This window comes from Heptranchias perlo, chromosome 35 (assembly GCF_035084215.1).
Source record: "Heptranchias perlo isolate sHepPer1 chromosome 35, sHepPer1.hap1, whole genome shotgun sequence".
NCBI lineage: Eukaryota > Metazoa > Chordata > Chondrichthyes > Hexanchiformes > Hexanchidae > Heptranchias > Heptranchias perlo.
In genome coordinates, this window is record NC_090359.1 from 27,935,790 (window position 1) to 27,958,342 (window position 22,553).

The 22,553-nt window shown below is 47.0% G+C and overlaps 1 protein-coding gene across 1 annotated transcript in view; it reads right to left on the reverse strand.

Annotated features, from left to right (window-relative positions):
- The window catches only part of LOC137302327 (very long-chain specific acyl-CoA dehydrogenase, mitochondrial-like), a 43,600-nt gene extending 24,225 nt beyond the window's left edge, over positions 1–19,375 (reverse strand). The window contains exons 1-2 of the mRNA XM_067971963.1: positions 19,264–19,375; positions 15,353–15,413 (exon numbers count right to left, since the gene is read on the reverse strand). Of these exons, the coding sequence (XP_067828064.1) occupies positions 15,353–15,413; positions 19,264–19,334 (132 nt within the window). The 5' untranslated portion in view covers positions 19,335–19,375. The remainder of the gene's footprint in view (positions 1–15,352; positions 15,414–19,263) is intronic.
- Between the last annotated feature and the right edge of the window lie 3,178 nt (positions 19,376–22,553).

A 22,553-nucleotide genomic window follows, 5' to 3' on the forward strand; every position in this document is an offset into this window, starting at 1 on the left:
GTCAGTCTGACGACGAATCGTCCAATCGCTAACACTCGTGTGGCGTCCTTACAAGATTCAGGTCAGTCTGGCAAATACACAGAAATAGCAGGAAGAGGTCGGTGGTCGAATATTTTTATTTTTAAAAAAATTTTTTTTATTCGTTCACGGGATGTGGGCGTCGCTGGCAAGGCCGGCATTTATTGCCCATCCCTAATTGCCCTCGAGAAGGTGGTGGTGAGCCGCCTTCTTGAATCGCTGCAGTCCGTGTGGTGACGGTTCTCCCACAGTGCTGTTAGGAAGGGAGTTCCAGGATTTTGACCCAGCGACAATGAAGGAACGGCCGATATATTTCCAAGTCGGGATGGTGTGTGACTTGGAGGGGAACGTGCAGGTGGTGTTGTTCCCATGCGCCTGCTGCCCTTGTCCTTCTAGGTGGTAGAGGTCGCGGGTTTGGGAGGTGCTGTCGAAGAAGCCTTGGCGAGTTGCTGCAGTGCATCCTGTGGATGGTGCACACTGCAGCCACAGTGCGCCGGTGGTGAAGGGAGTGAATGTTTAGGGTGGTGGATGGGGTACCAATCAAGCAGGCTGCTTTATCTTGGATGGTGTCGAGCTTCTTGAGTGTTGTTGGAGCTGCACTCATCCAGGCAAGTGGAGAGTATTCCATCACACTCCTGACTTGTGCCTTGTAGATGGTGGAAAGGCTTTGGGGAGTCAGGAGGTGAGTCACTCGCCGCAGAATACCCAGCCTCTGGCCTGCTCTTGTAGCCACAGTATTTATATGGCTGGTCCAGTTAAGTTTCTGGTCAATGGTGACCCCCAGGATGTTGATGGTGGGGGATTCGGCGATGGTAATGCCGTTGAATGTCAAGGGGAGGTGGTTAGACTCTCTCTTGTTGGAGATGGTCATTGCCTGGCACTTATCTGGCGCGAATGTTACTTGCCACTTATCAGCCCAAGCCTGGATGTTGTCCAGGTCTTGCTGCATGCAGGCTCGGACTGCTTCATTATCTGAGGGGTTGCGAATGGAACTGAACACTGTGCAATCATCAGCGAACATCCCCATTTCTGACCTTATGATGGAGGGAAGGTCATTGATGAAGCAGCTGAAGATGGTTGGGCCTAGGACACTGCCCTGAGGAACTCCTGCAGCAATGCCTTGGGGCTGAGATGATTGGCCTCCAACAACCACTACCATCTTCCTTTGTGCTAGGTATGACTCCAGCCACTGGAGAGTTTTCCCCCTGATTCCCATTGACTTCAATTTTACTAGGGCTCCTTGGTGCCACACTCGGTCAAATGCTGCCTTGATGTCAAGGGCAGTCACTCTCACCTCACCTCTGGAATTCAGCTCTTTTGTCCATGTTTGGACCAAGGCTGTAATGAGGTCTGGAGCCGAGTGGTCCTGGCGGAACCCAAACTGAGCATCGGTGAGCAGGTTATTGGTGAGTAAGTGCCGCTTGATAGCACTGTCGATGACACCTTCCATCACTTTGCTGATGATTGAGAGTAGACTGATGGGGCGGTAACTGGCCGGATTGGATTTGTCCTGCTTTTTGTGGACAGGACATACCTGGGCAATTTTCCACATTGTCGGGTGGATGCCAGTGTTGTAGCTGTACTGGAACAGCTTGGCTAGAGGCGCAGCTAGTTCTGGAGCACAAGTCTTCAGCACTACAGCTGGGATGTTGTCAGGGCCCATAGCCTTTGCTGTATCCAGTGCACTCAGCCGTTTCTTGATATCACGTGGAGTGAATCGAATTGGCCGAAGACTGGCTTCCGTGATGGTGGGGATATCGGGAGGAGGCTGAGATGGAATATCCACTCGGCACTTCTGGCTGAAGATGGTTGCAAACGCTTCAGCCTTGTCTTTTGCACTCACGTGCTGGACTCCGCCATCATTGAGAATGGGGATGTTTGCAGAGCCTCCTCCTCCCGTTAGTTGTTTAATTGTCCACCACCATTCATGACTGGATGTGGCAGGACTGCAGAGCTTTGATCTGATCCGTTGGTTGTGGAATCGCTTAGCTCTGTCTATAGCATGTTGCTTCCGCTGTTTAGCATGAATGTAGTCCTGAGTTGTAGCTTCACCAGGTTGGCACCTCATTTTTAGGTACGCCTGGTGCTGCTCCTGGCATGCTCTTCTACACTCCTCATTGAACCAGGGTTGATCCCCTGGCTTGTTGGTAATGGTAGAGTGAGGAATATGCCGGGCCATGAGGTTACAGATTGTGCTGGAATACAATTCTGCTGCTGCTGATGGCCCACAGCGCCTCATGGATGCCCAGTTTTGAGCTGCTAGATCTGTTCTGAATCTATCCCATTTAGCACGATGGTAGTGCCACACAACACGTTGGATGGTGTCCTCAGTGCGAAGACGGGATTTCATCTCCACGAGGACTGTGCGGTGGTCACTCCTACCAATACTGTCATGGACAGATGCATTTGCGACAGGTAGATTGGTGAGGACGAGGTCAAGTAAGTTTTTCCCTCGTGTTGGTTCGCTCACCACCTGCCGCAGGCCCAGTCTAGCAGCTATGTCCTTCAGGACTCGGCCAGCTCGGTCAGTAGTGGTGCTACCGAGCCACTCTTGGTGATGGACATTGAAGTCCCCCACCCAGAGTACATTTTGTGCCCTTGCTGCCCTCAGTGCTTCCTCCAAGTGGTGTTCAACATGGAGGAGGACTGATTCATCAGCTGAGGGAGGACGGTAGGTGGTTATCAGCAGGAGGTTTCCTTGCCCATGTTTGACCTGATGCCATGAGATTTCATGGGGTCCAGAGTCAATGTTGAGGACTCCCAGGGCCACTCCCTCCTGACTGTATATCACTGTACCGCCACCTCTGGTGGGTCTGTCCTGCCGGTGGGACAGGACATACCCAGGGATGGTGATGGAAGAGTCTGGGACGTTGGCTGAAAGATATGATTCTGTGAGTATGGCTATGTCAGGCTGTTGCTTGACTAGTCTGTGGGACAGCTCTCCCAATTTTGGCACAAGTCCCCAGATGTTAGTAAGGAGGACCTTGCAGGGTCGACTGGGCTTGGTGTTTTGCCGTTGTCGTGTCCGGTGCCTAGTGGTCCGATGCCGGGTGGTCCGTCCGGTTTTATTCTTATTATGACTTTTCGTAGCGAGATTTTACAACTGAGTGGCTTGCTCGGCCATTTCAGAGGGCAATTAAGAATCAACCACATTGCTGTGGGTCTGGAGTCACATATAGGCCAGACCGGGTAAGGGCGGCAGGCTTCCTTCCCTAAAGGACATTAGTGAACCAGATGGGTTTTTACGACAATCCGGTAGTTTCATGGCCATCATTACTGATACTAGTATTTTAATTCCAGATTTTTTAAAATTTTTTTATTTAATTAATTGAATTGAATTAATTAATTGAATTTAAATTCGCCAGCTGCCGTGGCGGGATTTGAACTCATGACTCTGGATTTTAGTCCAGGCCTCTGGATTACTAGCCCAGTAACATAACCACTATGCTACCGTACCCATCACTGAGGGAATAACTTGTAAGCGGTAGGTTAGTGGTTAATATCACTGAGGGTAGTCAGGGTTTAAGTTCCTGGTGATTGGATATAAACAGGAACTAGTGATCAAAATATCACTGACTAAAAACTTAGATGCCGCCAAAAAGGCTCAGGAATTAATTTGGAAAAATAACAGAGGTACCACAGCCAAAGAACTAATTGCTTTATGGAGACAGTACTGTAAAAAAAAAATGGATAGAATTAAGTGACTAGACAAATGTTTAAAAGACAGAGACCCGAAAAAGAAAGGTTCTGTTGTTTAAGTGTACTGTCCCTTTAAAAAGCCTGTCTTGATCAGTGTTTTTTTTGTCGGTGTTGTGGGCCACGCCCCCTTCTTACTGTGTCTTACGTGTTTTCTTCCTTTGTGTAATGTATCTGTCTTGTCGTGTGTTTAATTCTGATACTGCTGAATTAAAATTGGAGTTATTGAGGTCAAGTGACCTATTAAATTCTGGTTCTTATAAAGTGTGGGCATATTAAATTCCAGACATGGGATCTTCAAAAAATTGGCATTTTGAATGTTTATTTTGTGATTGGCTGTGGTTTAAAAAGAGGTTAAAAATTAACGGGATAGATTAAAAAAACTATCTGGTATCACTGTGATAGGAAAAGTCGGAAAGCTGGAACAGCTCGGAGCGTTGATTATAATCACATCCACTAAAAGTATGTGAAAAAATAGTGTGCAAAAATATAGTATAAAGCAATCCACAAATGTGAGAAGTAAAAAAAATCAGTCAAACCTGTGTGAAGAGAAATTTTGAAGGTGGAAACTTAATCTCAAAAGGGAGAAGGATCAAGTTACTCCTACCACAAGAGCAAGTTAATATTAACACCTTCCATCCCAAGAAGCCAGACTGTCATGCCAAGAGCAGTTCAAACAGATAGAAATGACCCAGTCGGTTGAGAACTGTCTGAGGCTTGCCCAGAACACAGGTGAATATGAGGTAACAATTGGTATAGGTTATATTAGTAAAATTGTCCCAATCACTCGGAAATGCCAAAGGCTACAATTGACAGATATAAGTTTTCACGCTACAGTGAAAAATTGATAAGAAAGGAATGTAAAACAAATCATATGAAAAGGAATGATCACATCGTTCACCTGACGAAGGAGGTAGCCTCCGAAAGCTTGTGAATTTAAAATAAAATTGCTGGACTATAACTTGGTGTTGTAAAATTGTTTACAAATATGAAAAGGAAGCATAGGTTAGACAATTGGAAGTCCATTACTTGAGCTATGTACTGACACAGGGTACTAAACGCCTATCAGTTTTACCCTGCCACAGTATGATAATCATGATGTGGAGATGCCGGTGATGGACTGGGGTTGACAATTGTAAACGATTTTACAACACCAAGTTATAGTCCAGCAATTTTATTTTAAATTCACAAGCTTTCGGAGGCTTCCTCCTTCGTCAGGTGAACGATGTGAACATCTTTACGTCTCTTGAGTGAACATCGTTCACCTGACGAAGGAGGAAGCCTCCGAAAGCTTGTGAATTTAAAATAAAATTGCTGGACTATAACTTGGTGTTGTAAAATCGTTTACAACAGTATGATAAGGAAGTTTTGACAAGTTCTGGGGCTATTCAATTTTATTTGAAATTAATAGTAGAATACAAGATCTGACCAAAGAGGGGAGACCTTCCCTGACAAATTATATAACTCGCATTGAGAATGCTAAGAAAACTCAACAATTAGATCAACACCTCCTAACTCAAGTGTTAAAACAAAGAGCGACATGGAATGGAGGTGGACATCGTAAAAAGAGATAGGCAAATATGGAGACGTAAAGATCTGTGATAAGTGATATAGCAACTGCCTTTGCCTCAGTTGTTAACACCATTGATTTGACAACATTAGATCAAAAGGTCAGAGATTTAGGGTCTCGCATTAAAGATATATTAAAAAATAAATGAAAATACAGATAAGGAATTGTCTGAGGATCAAATGCTGACCATATATTTGCAAAGGATAGCTACAGTGCTAGAAACACATGCCCAAACCATTAATAAATTAATAAAAGAGGAATATAACGTATCTTAGCAGGCGGCTGCTAATGATATCTGCTTAATGTGGTTACATCTTGAAAACACAGAGATTAGGACTTGGAGTTAGAAATTCCAGTCTGCAGCCCTGCGTACATCTGTATGTGGGAGAGACAGTGTTTATTTCAGACAGGCTGCGTGCTTCAGAGAGAGAGCGTGAGAGGGACTAGGCAATTTCTCTCTCCTGTTTTGTTTTCTGAATTTGTTTCGGGTAAAGGGATTATGCCTTTGGATAAATAAATAATAAATGAAGATTTGACAAATTAATCACTTGGGCTCTCAAGAAGAGCCGCAATGGATTTTCTGTGTTTCGTTTAAAACAGGTGACCCTGGTTTTTTTTGGGACCACGTGAGTGTTGATGGTGCAGGATTACCAAGAGTAGTTACAAAGTTACGGTGCAACCTTTGCTGGAGAAATTTGGTGCAGGAAACGATCCAGTGGTGTTAAAGATTTAAGACTTTAGCTGCAGACATCAGCGGATACCAAATGTCACAGCGTGGTGATATCAACCTGATTCTCTTCGTTTGAAAACATTTTGATTTGTTTTGTTATAACATATTTGTTGTCTTCCGAGACAGAGTGCTCGAGGTGGGGAGATATGGGAATTTCTCTAAAGTCATTGAATTGGGCATGATAAAAAAAATCAATCTGGCATAAATATACAATCTAGTGGAAGTCAGGAAAGTGTAGTTGAGAATAGTAAATTGATAGCTTTCTCGGAGATATTTGTGTCCTTGCCTATAATGAATAATGAGAAAACTACACTCAATAGCCTGGCCACTACCCTGACATCGGGACCATGCAGGGGGAGATAAGCACTCTAGACACCCCTGATCTTTTTGATAAGATAACCTGAAAACCTAAGAGTGGCTACAGTGGACATAAAAGATACAAATGTATGTTGCCATCATCTGAAACGGAGATCAGGATGAAGAACATGATTACAAAGGCCTATGGCCTGGTGAGCTATTGCAACCACTCTTTAAACAAACCAGTTGCTTTTACAGGATTGAATCCTACAGGACATATGATGTGTGCCATGGAAAATGTTCGGAAATACCATGAGGAAGAAGAGACTGGCCAGCAGAAAGTTAATATCCAAGAACACTAAGCTCATTCCTATGAGATGCTGCTAGTATGCGGAGATACATGAAGAAGATACAGTGAAGAATGAGTCTCAGACAGGCTCAGTTACTTGACAACAGCACAACAGGAAAATGGTTAATGTGGTCCAGGCGAGTGAGAAATCCTTTTAAACAAGGCACTGACACATGGTCCATAGAGAAACCAACTAATTAATGAAACAGTCAGGAAACACTGGTATCAATCAAAAGGACTGAAATTAAAGTAAAGAGGGACACAGTAATTTGGATTTCCAAAATTCAGGGTTAGGTTCCCATCAGTTAACAATAAAATTGGGAGAAACAATATTTAGAAGATATCCGCACGATGGATACAAAATTACAAGATTATGAGGGGCCCAGAAAAAGTAGACAGGAAGTACCTGTTTCCCCGAGCAGAGGGTTCAAGAACTAGAGGACGTAGATTTAAGCTGATTGGCTGGAACAAAATTAAAGGGATGTGTTACTAGACATGCTGTCACTGTGTGTCCACATAGTGTTGGACACAGCCCAGAAGCACAGTGTGGGTTTAATAATACCGGTACCAATCCGGATATTAACTGTACCATGGAGGCCCTAGAGGCGGATCTAAAACCCACTTAAGTGGCATATGCCGGAGAGGGCGAATACTGTGTTACAACTAATTTGAAAACGTTTAAATATGCCAATCTAACTTGTGATATTTTAAGTCCAGAATTCTACTCCATTTCTGAAGTCCTGGTTCGGATTGGACCCGAGGAACTGGTAGAGATACACCGGCATAACCTCACCACCTTACAAGTTTCTGAGAATGTCAGAAAGGACTTAAAAGCATATCAGGACACATTTGGGTATCTGACACCCCTGTTGCCTAAATACTTGAAAGCATTGCGAATGGAGATACGCCTCTCCCAGAAGGTTTATTATAACCTACAACAGGACAATAACAACATTAAGCATGACATTGACCAAATTAAAGTCACCACCTGGTGAAATGACCTCTGGAATTTGGGACTGAATATACAGATCCATCCTTGGATTAGATTAGTTTCATATGTATTAGTCGTAGTGCAGTTTGTTGTAATGTGCTTCTTGATTTTCATTGCATGTAATAAATGTAAACAATTTTACAACACCAAGTTATAGTCCAGCAATTTTATTTTAAATTCACAAGCTTTCGGAGGCTACCTCCTTCCTCAGGTGAACGATGTGGAAATGAGGAAGGAGGTAGCCTCCGAAAGCTTGTGAATTTAAAATAAAATTGCTGGACTATAACTTGGTGTTGTAAAATTGTTTACAATTGTCAACCCCAGTCCATCACCGGCATCTCCACATCGTAATAAATGTAAGCAGAGGATGAAGGGTTTGGCAAAGATAGTAAAACAGAGCCTGGGTGAGAATGTCCCCATTGTCTCTGTGGTTTCAACTAAGAACACATCTTCCTTAATGGTACCAGGAGTAGCACCCGCTGGGGTAAGGTGCATGTAAAAGGGAAGACAATTATAGTTTGATAGGATTATCAGATGCTCTGCCTCTCTTCCACCCGGACTGGTGGCCAACACGAAGGGAACCTGGTTAAGATGAGGTACAGCATCTAACGGGATATTGTAGGGAGAATTTGGATTAAGGGATATAATGGGGAGGGCACCAATTCACAGGTGTAAAATGGTCTGAAAGGTACCATTCAGTCTAGTTAGGCTGGAAACAAAATATAAAGCACCATAGGATATTTGACTATGTTAGCCTTTTCAAACTAACATGAATAGGTTTAGCTGACCAAGGACATTCGCAACTTACTTGAGAGATGTTTAGAAGGAGTCTGTTCCTGAGAACAGATAAGAGTACAAAGGCGTATTGATGAAACATGTCTGTGTTCTATTGGGACTTCTCTAGTTCAAGGGCTAGTCATATTCATTGTTATAATTCTTATAGTTTATTGCTTACTTAAATGTTGCTGCGCTGCAGAACTAGTGAGCACCGTAATAATTGGTTATCATGAAATGATAAAAGGGGGGAATGAGAATCCCTACGTGGTCAGTTTTTGGTAAAATATTAAGATGCCTATGTGGCAAAGAAGCAGAATGCAAAATGGTTAGAAAGGGTTAATTAGTTAGTAACTGAGATTGGTACAGGTGGCCTGGCCTCCTGCTGGGCCATATGTTTGCGTAGTCAGCAGGTTTGCATGGTCTTAGCAATATAGGTCTTTGATGTGATTCAAGGACTGGTCTGAATGTCTCCATGTTTATGGCAGATCAATATAGGTAACGAGCTTAGCCAAAGTTGAAAGACATTCCAGGTTGGGAGATAAGGAACAGAAGGAACAGGGAAGAACATTCCAAGTTGGAAGGTGAGGAAGTATCCCCTTTGATGTCTAACAGCAGCATGATCAGCACATGGACGATTTATGATTGGCCGGAAATAATGTAACCTCGCATGGCAACCTATGTCTGGCTTATGATTGGTGTTGACCCTCGTTAAGTATGTTCCAACCCCTATTGATTTGTATAAAAACGTGTGGATTTCTGTATGTTTCTTGTTCTTGCTCTGCCAGCATAGAGGGACTCTATCAGGAGTCCAAATCAATGCTGCAGACTAAGAACCCTGCTATTAAAGTTGTGATGAACTTTAAAATGTATTCGACTTCAGTTTTTACTGAACCAGACTGAGGGGAAAGAATCCGGATCGTCATGTTGACACGACCGAAAAATCGTCAAGTGGGAGAATTAACGTGCACAAACAAAAGATTTTTTTATGACAGATAAGAGATGAGGAGAATTTTTTGTTTACGCAACGAGTTGTTCTGATCTGGAATGCGCTGCCTGAAAGGGGGGTGGAAGCAGATTCAATAATAACTTTCAAAAGGGAATTGGATAAATACTTGAAAGGGAAAAATTTGCAGGGCTACGGGGAAAGAGCAGGGGGAGCAGGACTAATTGGATATCTGTTTCAAAGAGCCGGCACAGGCACGATGGGCCGAATGGCCTCCTTCCGTGCTGCATCATTCTATGATTCTATGTGCAATGACTAAATGCATTGCAGAGTGTGGTAGCTCGCGTCCTATCCATGGCCTATGTTGAGTTAGTCGTTCTCAACCTATGTGGCAGTAAAGGGCATTACAGTTTTCATAGTATCATAGTAGATACAGCACCATTCGGCCCATCGTGCCTGTGCCGGCTCTTTGAAAGAACTACCCTATTAGTCCCACTCCCCTGCTCTTTCCCCATAGCCCTGTAATTTTTTTCCCTTCAAGTATTTATCCAATTCCCTTTTGAAAGTTATTATTGAATCTGCTTCCACCGCCCTTTCAGGCAGCGCATTCTAGATCAGAACAACTCACTGCGTAAAAAAAATTCTGCTCATCTCCCCTCTGGTTCTTTGGCCGATCACCTTAAATCTGTGTCCTCTGGTTACCGACCCTTCTGCCGCTGGAAACAGTTTCTCCGTATTTACTCTGTCAAAACCCCTTATGATTTTGAACACCTCTATTAACCATCTCTGCTCTAAGGAGAACAACCCCAGCTTCTCCAGTCTCTTGACGTAACTGAAGTCCCTCATCCCTGGCACCGTTCTAGTAAATCTCCTCTGCACCCTCTCTAACGCCTTGACATCCTTCCTAAAGTGCGGTGCCCAGAATCGGGACACAATATTCCAGCTGAGGCCTCAGTGCCTTACACCGTGTGCGTGTACCACCCTAGGACAGGTCGGCGCTCAGCTGGGTTGTCACTCCCTGCTGCTGAGTATGTCAGCGCTCGATGCTTGGGCTGATACAAGACGACTGGGGTCCGGTTAGCAGGCTCGTAGGGGCTGAATGACCTACTGCTGTTTCGAGAAGTAGGAGGGCTGCAGGAGAAAGTGTGGTTTTCTGTGTTAAATTTCATCTGCCACGTGTCCGCCCATTCCATCAGCCTGACTATGTCCTCTTGAAGTCTATCGCTATCCTCCTCACTGTTCACTACACTTCCAAGTTTTGTGTCATCTGCAAATTTGGAAATTGTGCCCTGTACACCCAAGTCCAAGTCATTAATATATATCAAGAAAAGCAGTGGTCCCAGCACTTACCCCTGGGGAACACCACTGTACACCTCCCTCCAGTCTGAGAAACAACCATTCACCACTACTCTCTGTTTCCTGTCCCTTGGCCAATTCTGTATCCACGCTGCTACTGCCCCCTTTATTCCATGGGCCGCAATCTTATGACAAGCCTATTATGCAGCACTTTATCACACACCTTTTGAAAGTCCATGTATACCACATCAACCGCGTTGCCCTCATCGACTCTCTCTGTTACCTCATCGAAAAAACTCAATCAAGTTAGTTAAACATGATTTGCCTTTAACAAATCTGTGCTGGCTTTCCCTAATCAATCCACACTTGTCCAAACGACTGTTAATTCTCTCCCAGATTATCGTTTCTAAAAGTTTCCCCACCACTGAGATTAAACTAACTGGCCTGTAGTTACTGGGTTTACCCTTTCACCCTTTTTTGAACACGGGTGTAACATTTGCAATTCTCCAGTCCTCTGGTGGCACCACCCCCGTATCTACGGATGTTTGAAAGATTATGGCCAGTACCTCCGCAATTTCCACCCTTACTTCCCTCAGCAACCTAGGATGCATCCCATCCGGACCGGGTGATTTATCTACTTTAAGTACAGCCAGCCTTTCTAGTACCTCCTCTATCAATTTTTAGCCCATCCAGTAACTCATCTACATCTTCCTTTATTGAGACTCTGGCAGCATCTTCTTCCTTGGTAAAGACAGATACATTTAGTACCTCCGCCATCCCCTCTGCCTCTATGAGTAGACCGCCTTTATCCCTAATCTGCCCCAACCCTCCCCTTACTATACGTTTACTGTTTACATGCCTGTAGAAGACTTTTGGATTCCCTTTTATGTTTGCTGCTAGTCTATTCTCAGACTCTCTCTTTGCCCCTCTTATTTCCTTTTTCACTTCTCCTCTGAACTTTCTATATTCAGCCTGGTTCTCACTTGTGTTATCAACCTGACATCTGTCATGTACCCCTTATCAAACAGATACTGTAGTGTTCCAATCTAATCCACAGACCTAATGTACTGTGATGATATTTTCCAAGTTAGAACCTCACTGTCTCTTTTGCAATGCTCTACACCTTTCCGTACATGGCCCCCGGGTGAAATTTTAGAAAGAACAGGCATTGCAGTGGGTGCTTAATACGTCCTGTAGCTGAGCACTGCAGAAATTAGTGCTCAGCTACAGGACAAGAACACTGCCAGTGTGGTCAGCAGATGTACTAGAACTTATTACTATTGAATCACCTTGAAATGCTCCCATCTGCCAGTAACAGACTTGTACCTGTCAATACTTCATCCCGCTGTTAAATAGGAACAGGAGGAGGCCATTCAGCACCTCGAGCCTGTTCTGCCATTCAATTAGATCATGGCTGATCTGTATCTTAACTCCATTTACCCGCCTTGGTTCCCTAACCCTTAATCCCCTCACCCAACAAAAATCCATCAATCTCAGTTTTGAAATTTACAATTGACCCCCAGCCTCAACAGCTTTTTGGGGGAGAGTTCCAGATTCCCACTCCCCTTTGTGTGAAGAAGTGCTTCCTGACATCACCCCTGAATGGTTTAGTTCTAATTTTAAGGTTCTGCCCCCTTGTTCTGGACTCCCCCCATCAGAGGAAATAGTTTCTCTCTATCGACCCTATCAAATCCTTTAATCATAACAACAACCACCTGCATTTATATAGCACCTTTAACATAGTAAAACGTCCCAAGGCGCTTCACAGGAGCGATTATCAGACAAAATTTGACACCGAGCGACATAACAAAATATTAGGACAGGTGACCAAATGTTTGGTCAAAGAGGTAGGTTTTAAGGAGCATCTTAAAGGAGGAGAGAGAGGTGGAGAGGTTTAGGGAGGGAATTCCAGAGCTTAGGGCCCAGGCAGCTGAAGGCACGGCCGCCAATGGTGGAGCGATGGGAATCAGGGTGGGGAAGAGGCCAGAATTGGAGGAGCGCAGAGATCTCGGAGGGTTGTAGGGGCTGGAGGAGGTTACAGAGATAGGGAGGGGGGCGAGCGCCATGGAGGGATTTGAAAACAAGGATGAGAATTTAAATTTCGAGGTGACGCTGGACCGGGAGCCAATGTTGTGGGCTGGATGAGGAACTGAGTGGAACAAGGATTGAACTTGTGCTCATCCTTAAAACTTACCTCTTTGACCGAGCTTTTGGTCACCTGTCCTAATATCTCCTGATGTGGCTCGTGTCACACTTTGTTTGATAATCGCTCCTGTGAAGCGCCTTGGGATGTTTTACTACGTTTCAGGTGCTGTGTAAATGCAAGTTCTGGTTGAGTTAGGATACGGGTCAGCCGAGTTTTGGACGAGTTCAAGTTTACGGAGGGTGCAAGGTGGGAGGCCGGCCAGGAGAGCACGGGAATAAAAATGTTACAATACCTCAAAGTGCTCTTCGAGACACGAGCCAAGTTTGGGAGGACAGAATCTGTAATTGTTGGGTGCTTTTTAAGAAAAAGCGAACAGTTGAAGTGGACACAGTGTGAGGAATTCGCACGCCCACCATTCCACTTCACTGAGTTCACGTTGACATCACTAATTACAACTGTGAGTTCTTGCTAACACCACGCACAGGAGCACTGCAGGACAGATGTTCAGTCAGAGAATGATAGAGACCTGACCAGACGAACAAGCACAGAAACACCGTCTGCAAAAAAAAAGCCCCTCGCCCATCAGCCCTTTGCGAAGGGGCTGACCCTATCGACATTCCCAAAAGGCAACTTTTTTTCTACTTTAAAAACTGATAAGGCAACTGGGGTATTGAAGGGGATAGAATGGTGCTGAGCCTCAGAGTGGCATGAGCACAAGTTCAATCCTTGTTCCACTCAGTTCCTCATCCAGCCCACAACAATATGCTCCCAATACGCTAATTACAGGTATGGAGGACAGTAACTATAAGAAAATCCTGAAAGTACTTGCATTTCTCCAGGGCCTTTCATGACTTTAGGATGTTCCAAACTGCTTTACAGCCAATCAAGTACCTTTGAAGCGTAGTCACTGTTGTAATGTAGGAAATGCAGCAGCCAATTTGCGCACAGCAAGATCCCACAAACAGCAATGAGAGAATGAGCAGATTATCTTTTAAAATGTTGTTGGTTGAGGGATAAATATCGTCCAGTACACTTGGAGAACTCCCCTGCTCTTCTTCGAAAATGGTGCCATGGGATCTTTTACGTCCACCCAAGAGGGCAGACGGGGCCTCGGTTTAATGTCTACGAAAGACGGCACCTCCGACAGTGAAGCACTCCCCTCAGTGCTGGCACTGGGAGTGTCGGCCATGGATTGTGGGGCTCAAATCTCTGGAGTGGGGGCTCGAACCCATAACCTTCTGACTCAGAGGCGAGGGAGAGAGAGCGCTCCCCACTGAGCCCCGGCTAACACCACGGTAATAGCAACGGCAAATCCTGAACACGACTGCAAACTAAGTTGTGACCGTAGGGCAAGGACACGTGGGTCCATGAAAAGGCAAAATTCAGGAGTGAGACGTTATTCTTCACACAAAGACTGGTGAATATTAGGAATGGCGGCAAAAACCTTGGATACGTTTAAACAACGGCTGGAAGACTGAGGGGTGAGTGTGCGACTGGCGGGCGAGTGTTTGGCCTTTCTGAAAGGAGGAGGTAGCAACACAATGTTTATTTTAGAATCTGCCCTCGTACTGTAACCTATCACCCAGTTTGTCTCCACCTATTTTTGTGTGCCTAGATAGTCAGAATGCCTTGAACTGCATGCCTTTTCTCTCTTGTTTACCATAACAGTCAGCAGCTTTGTTGCAGTCAGTCAGCCTCCCTCCCTCCCTCTCGAGATTTGCAGTTACTGTTACCTCTCCCCTACATTATGGCAGCATTCCCCCGACGTCAAAAGCAGCAACTGCAGGAGATGACCTTTCACCCAAAAACATACACAACTGCTCACCGAAACAAGACACACTGCCAAGGACACACAGAGGCACTAGGTTCAAGCTGACCGATTAACCTCCGACACATCCCCACAGACAGAATTTCAGGATCATTCACAGCTGGCCACGCAGTGCAAGAATTTACAATGCAGAGGTCAAAATTTCCACCTGTGTAACAACAACTTGCATTTATATAGTGCCTTTAACGTAGTAAAATGCCCCAAGGTGCTTCACAGGAGCGATTATCAAACAAAATTTGACACCGAGCCAAGGAAGGAAATATCAGGACAGGTGACCAAAAGCTTGGTCAAAGAGGTCGGTTTTAAGCCGAGTCTCAAAGGAGGAGAGAGAGGCGGAGAGTTTTTTTTCCTATCTGCAGCCCAGAAGCACTCATCCTTAAAACCTCCCTCTTTGACCAAGTCTTTGGTCACCTGTCCTAATATCTCCTTATGTGGCTCGGTATCAAATTATTTTTGATAATCGCTCCTGTGAAGCGCCTTGGGACGTTTTACTACTTTAAAGGCGCTATATAAATGCAGGTTGTTGTTGCTGACTGACTGTCTGCCCCTGACCCTTTGTTCGTGTGTCATTATGCCAATATTTTCGGGGGGGGGGGGGGGGGAACTTTCAAAAGGGAAAAATACATTTTTTGTTTGTTTAAAAGCGTCAGAAAATTTAGACATATGTTCACATCCACACAAGAGAGATGCCCCTCCTCAAATATCGCTTACCTGTGTGGCATAGAGGCGGGCATCGTGTATCATGAGGCAGCAAGCCGCAGAGTGCCAGGCACTGAAAAACACAGACGGGACATTTAAAACAAACACCAAGGAATCCTTGGGGTCGCCAACGCTCGTGAGTCCTGCAACTTTCTACTTTGTAACGCTCTCAAAAACAAAAGGGTACAATTGCACTGCTGGGTGCTTTTACACAGTTTAAAAGATGTTGTGTGAACCCCATTATGCTTTATCACGATAACAGCAACTGCAGAGCGAGAACAAACATCCCATATAGCCCAGAAATAACTACTGGCGATATTACCAGCTAAATGCTTGCTGCACAAGTGTGATATTCCTCTGTGCACTGTACTTGCAGGGTAGTTAACCCATTTAAAACTACTGGTTAATGCCTCCATTATAACAACAGATGGGAAGCTGATTAAGATAATATCAGCCACAGTAATTACTAGCTCATATACCAAACCAACCAAACCATTGCATGTGATGCTAAAAGGGTTCCCCTCGACCGCCAAAAGCAATCAAAAAGGTTAATTGAGTGTTGGCCTTTATCTCAAGGGGGCTGGAATAGTAAGGAGAGGAAGTGATACTTCAATTGTACAGAGCCTTGGTCAGGCCCCATCTGGAGATACTGCGTTCAGTTCTGGGCACCGCACCTCAGGAAGGATATACTGGCCTTGGAGGGGGGGCAGCGCAGATTTATCAGGCTGATACCGGGGCTAAAGTGGGTTGTTATGAGGACAGGTTGCACAGACTAGGCTTGTATTCCCTCGAGTATAGAAGATTGAGGGGTGAACTGATCGAGGTGTTAAAAACGATCAAAGGATTCGATACGGAGAAATTATTTCCTCTAGTGGGGGAATCAAGAACGAGGGGACACAATCTTAACGTTACAGCCGGGCCATTCAGGAGGAAAATCAGGAACCACTTTTGTCCCCCCCCCACAGAGAGGGCAGTGGAAATCTGGAACTCTCTTCCCCCAAAAGGCTGTTTACTCTGGGGGTCGATTGGAGCTTTCAAGACTGGGAGCGATAGATTTTCTTTTGTTAGGTAAGGGCAACAAGGGATATGGAGCAAAGGTGGAAAAATGGAGTTGAGGTGCAGACCAGCCACGAGCTGACTGAATGGCGGAGCAGGCCCGAGGGGCTTTAGACTGATTGCCCTGCTACACAGCAGAGATTACAGCACTGAGTCACTGGGTCAAAGGACTCGGATTACAAATCACAAGAACAAAGATCACTGTCCACGCCTAATCCTCCCACCCCTTAAATTATAGAGTCAAGTCAACAGAAGGTTTTTTTTTATAAAATATTAATTATTTTACAACTACAGCCCACAATTACTGATGGGTGCAGTGGTGTAACAGGTTATGTTACTCTAGTAACCCAGAAGCGTGGACTAATAATCTACAGAACGAGAGTTCAAATCCCGTCACGGCAGTTTGAGAATTTGGATTCAGTTTTAAAAATCTGGAAATAAAAACCTGGTGTCATTAAAAGCGACCACGAAACTGTCGGATTGTCGTAAAAACCCAACTGGTTCACGAACGTCCTTTAGGGAAGGAAACCTGCCGTCCCTATAGGTGACTCCAGTCCCACACCAACGTGGTTGACTCTTAACTGCCCTCTGAAATGGTCTAGTAAGCCAAAAAAAATTATCCTCATCTCCCCCTCTGGTTCTTTTGCCAATTACCTTAAATCTGTGCCCTCTGGTTACCGACCCTCCTGCCACTGGAAACAGTTTCTCCTTATTTACTCCATCAAAACCCTTCATAAATTTTGAACCCCTCGGTTAAATCTCCCCTTAACCTTCTCTGCTCTAAGGAGAACAATCTAAATATAAATTATAACGTAATAAATTAAAAATAACCAATCTAAATATAATATAGCCAATATAAAAATATAAAGGAAATATAATATATAGCCAATATAAATATAAAAAATAATACATAGCCAAGATAAGTATAAAATGGAAATATAGAATATATAGTCAATATAAATAGCAAAAACAGAAATATAAAATATAGCCAATAGTGCCTACAGCTGCCTGGGCCCTAAGCTCTGGAATTCCCTCCCTAAACCTCTCCGCCTCTCTCTCCTCCTTTAAGACGCTCCTTAAAACCTCCCTCTTTGACCGAGCTTTTGGTCACCTGTCCCTAATATCTCCTCATGTGGCTCGGTGTCAAATTTTGTCTGATAATCGCTCCTGTGAAGCACCTTGGGACGTTTTACTACATTAAAGGCGCTATATAAATGGGAGTGGTTATTATATAAATATAAAATAGAAATATAATTAGCCAATATAAATATAAAAAATAGAAATATAGCCAATAGATATATCAAGTGCATACAGATAATATCAAATAAATATGGAACTTGAAAATATAAAGGAAACATAAAAATGAATAACTATGGAAATATAAAGTATTATGTAAATTTAAAGATTATATATAAATATAAAAAACAAATTAATATATTAAGCTATAAATATAAAATGTAAATAAAACTAATATAAAGTGGAAATAACCCTGTACAGACGTGGCTAACCCCTGTCCAATGGACAGCCTTAGGCCCCTCCCCACTGAGCCCCGCCCCGCCCCCACTGGACCCCCTCCCATCACCACTGGGCCCCTCCCACCTCCTCCACTGGGTCCCTCCCACCTCCTCCACTGGACCCTCCCGCCCCGCCCCTCCTCCACTGGACCCCCCCGCCCCGCCCCTCCTCCACTGGACCCCCCCCCCGCCCCTCCTCCACTGGACCACCCCCGCCCCGCCTCCACTGGACCCCCCCTCCCCGCCCCTCCTCCACTGGACCCCCCCTCCCCGCCCCTCCTCCACTGGACCCCCCCCTCCCCTGGACCCCCCTTCCCCGCCTCCACTGGACCCCCCCTCCCCGCCCCTCCTCCACTGGACCCCCCCCCTCCCCGCCCCTCCTCCACTGGACCCCCCCCCTCCCCGCCCCTCCTCCACTGGACCCCCCCTCCCCGCCCCTCCTCCACTGGACCCCCTCCCATCACCACTGGGTCCCTCCCACCTCCTCCACTGGGTCCCTCCCACCTCCTCCACTGAGCCCTGCCCCGCCCCCCCTCCCACTGGACCCCCCCCTCCCCGCCCCCCCCTCCCACTGGACCCCCCCTCCCCGCCCCCCCCTCCCACTGGACCCCCCCCTCCCCGCCCCCCCCTCCCACTGGACCCCCCCTCCCCGCCCCCCCCTCCCACTGGACCCCCCCTCCCCGCCCCCCCCTCCCACTGGACCCCCCCTCCCACTGGACCCTCCCCCCCCCCCCCTCCCACTGGACCCTCCCCCCCCCCCCTCCCACTGGACCCTCCCCCCCCCCTCCCACTGGACCCCCCCCCCCCCTCCCACTGACCCGCCCCCCCCCTCCCACTGGGGCCCCCCCCCACTGGGGCCCCCTCCTCCACTGGGGCCCCCTCCTCACTGGGGCCCCCTCCTCCACTGGGCCCCTCCCCCCTCCTCCACTGGGCCCCTCCCCCTCCTCCACTGGGCCCCTCCTACTGGGCCCCTCCTACTGGGGCCCCCCTCCCACTGGGCCCCTCCTACTGGGGCCCCCCCCTCCCACTGGGCCCTCCTACTGGGCCCTGGCCCCCCCCTCCCACTGGGCCCCTCCTACTGGGGCCCCCCCCCTCCCACTGGGCCCCTCCCACTGGGCCCCCCCCCTCCCACTGGGCCCCCCCCCCTCCCACTGGGCCCCCCCCCTCCCACTGGGCCCCCCTCCTCCACTGGGCCCCTCCTACTGGGCCCCTCCCCTAACTTAAGCTGAACTATCCCCGGGGGGGGGGGGGGACGGAGGTGATTTAAATCTAAAATGCCCGGCGCCCCTCGCCCACCGCCCGCCCTGTTTCACTGTTCCCCCTCTCTCTCTCTCTCTCTCCCCCTCTCCTCACCCTCTCGGCAGGGCCCCGGCCCCGGCCCACAGCCGGCCGCACAGCCCGGCGCCCGCCCTCACTCGCTGCATCTTCACTCGGACTCCGGCCCCTCGGGCCGCGTCACCGCCTCGGCAGGGCCCGCGCGTCATCGCGCAACACACGCACGCCCGCCGAGACCCTGCGTCATCGCGCAACCCCACGCACGTCCCCCCACCCCCCATGGCCTGCTGGGAGTTGTAGTCCTGCTGCACCATCACCTGCAAAGCTGCCCCTTTTGCCCCCAGAGCATTTCCTGCATCACAGCAGTGACTGCACTTCAAAAAACCACTTCATTGGCTGTAAAGTGCTTTGGGACATCCTGCAAGGCGCTATGCAAATGCAACTTTTAGATCTTAACCACCGCCAGGTCCATCGCACTGAGTATTGATAGATATTTGTGGTCAGGCGAGGCTATTGAGGGTTTGGGGAACAGGGGAGGGCAGGCGGAGTTAAGGGACAGATCAGCCAGTCGAGCGGCGGGCCAGGCTCGAGGGGGCTGAATGGCCTTCCTAAGTGCACAGTGTCGGCCGAGGCTCAAGCCCAACTCCAGAGACTTGAGCCCCATAATCCAAGCTCCCAGTGTCGGTACTGAGGGAGCGCCGCACTGTCGGAGGGTCGGTACTGAGGGAGCGCCGCACTGTCGGAGGGTCGGTACTGAGGGAGCGCCGCACTGTCGGAGGGTCAGTACTGAGGGAGCACCGCACTGTCGGAGGGTCAGTACTGAGGGAGCGCCGCACTGTCGGAGGGTCAGTACTAAGGGAGTGCTGCACTGTCGGAGGGTCAGTACTGAGGGAGCACCGCACTGTCGGAGGGTCAGTACTGAGGGAGCGCCGCACTGTCGGAGGTGCCGTCTTTCGGATGAGACGTTAAACCGAGGCCCCGTCTACCCTCTCAGGTGAATGTAACAGATCTTTCGGCCACTATTTTGAAGAAGAGCAGGGGAGTTCTCCCCGGTGTCCTGGGGCCAATATTTATCCCTCAACCAACATCACTAAAAAACAGATGATCTGGTCATTATCACATTGCTGTTTGTGGGATCTTGCTGTGCGCAAATTGACTGCCGTGTTTCCTACATTACAACAGTGACTACACTTCAAAAAAGTACTTCACTGGCTGTAAAGCGCTTTGGGACGTCCTGAGGTGGTTTATAAAGTTTTTTCTTATTGCCAATGTGATACAATTGACCTTACAAACAGTGGCATAGTTTGCAAACCCAGTGATGTTAATTAATTGTTTCTTTACTCATTTACTTCTTTGGAAGGGAACAGGAAATAAATAAGTGACATTTATTCACAAAAAAGGCTGTGACGCTCAGTGGAAAACAGTGACATCTTTCAGGGGTTTTCTGGGAATTGTAGTCCTCATGAAGCTCATTGTATTCCTAAACTTCAGTAAAAGAAAAACACAACTAGATTTTTCCTCTCGAAAGTTGGAGAGGAGAGCACAGGTCTTCCCTACAAAAGAACTAAAAAACAAGAAAAGGGGGGAAAGAGTGAAATTAAACTAAATTTCAAGAGTTTTGCGCTCTCCTGGTTCCGTTCTTATCTCTCCAGTCGTAGCCAGAGAATCTCCTGCGATGGCTTCTCTTCCCACTCCCGCATCGTTACCTCTGGGGTCCCCCGAGGATCTATCCTTGACCCCCTCCCATTTCTCATCTACATGCTGCCCCTCAGTGACATCATCCGAAAACACGACGTCAGATTCCACATGTACACTGACAACACCCAGCTCTACCTCACCAACACCTCCCTCGACCCCTCCGCTGCCTCTCATTTGTCTCACTGCTTGTCCGACATCCAGTACTGGATGAGCAAAAATTTCCTCCAACTAAATATTGGGAAGACCGAAGGCGTTGTCTTCGGCCCCCGCATCAAACTCCGTTCACTGGTCACCGACTCCATCCCTCTCCCCGGCCACTGTCTGAGGCTGAACCAGACTGTTCGCAACCTCGGCCTCCTATTTGACCCTGAGCTGAGCTTCCGACCCCCATATCCTCTCCATCACCAAGACCGCCTACTTCCACCTCCGTAACATCGCCCGTCTCCGCTCCTGCCTCAGCTCATCTGCTGCTGAAACCCTCATCCGTGCCTTTGTTACCTCCAGACTGGACTATTCCAATGCTCCCCCGGCCGGCCTCCCATCTCCCACCCTCCATAAACTTCAGCTCATCCAAAACTCTGCTGCTCCGTATCCTAACTCGCACCAAGTCCCGTTCACCCATCACCCCCTGTGCTCACTGACCTACATTGGCTCCCGGTCCGGGAACACCTCGATTTTAAAATTCTCATCCTTGTTTTCAAATCCCTCCATGGCCCTCGCCCCCTCCCTATCTCTGTAACCTCATCCAGCCCCTACAACCCTCCGAGATCTCTGCGCTCCTCCAATTCCGGCCTCTTGCGCATCCCCCGATTCCCATCGCTCCGCCATTGGCGGCCGTGCCTTCAGCTGCCTGGGCCCTAAGCTCTGGAATTCCCTCCCTAAACCTCTCCGCCTCTCTCTCTCCTCCCTTTAAGACGCTCCTTAAAACCTCCCTCTTTGACCGAGCTTTTGGTCACCTGTCCCTAATATCTCCTTATGTGGCTCGGTGTCAAATTTTGTTTGATAATCGCTCCTGTGAAGCGCCTTGGGACGTTTTACTATGTTAAAGGCGCTATATAAATGCAGGTAGTTGTTGTTGTTGAGTGGGGAACAACAGCATCTGGCACTGCGCAGTGAGCCGCCACTAATTCCAACTAATTCTAATCCCGGAGTGTTAATGGGTCGGGGTGAGATCAGGGAGGAAGAGCAGAAATAAAACATTTTCAGGCATGGCACTGTCCAAACAAGGTAATGAGACTACAAAATAATAAATGGAACCATTAGTACTTTTCCTAAACTGTATTTTTTTAAAAAATGGGTGGGGATAATAGTCTATCAGCCGCAGTGTAGCAACTTTATTCCTACATAAAGCTAACTAATATTATCTTGGGTTGTCGTGTTGCTGCTGTTCTAAATATCTTAATTGTTTTTCTGTTTAACCACTGTATTATTAGCAAGTTTGTGTTCTTCCAGTGTCTTTTTTTATGTTTTTATTAATTATTACGGCATAAATATTTAAAGTTTCCCTGTTTTTCTTTCATGCTTGCACTGCTTTTTATATTAGAAATTAATAAAAGAAAAGTTTCCCTGTTTTTCTTTCATGCTTGCACTGCTTTTTATATTAGAAATTAATAAAAGAACCTGCATTTATATAGCGCCTTTAACATAGTAAAACGTCCCGAGGCGCTTCA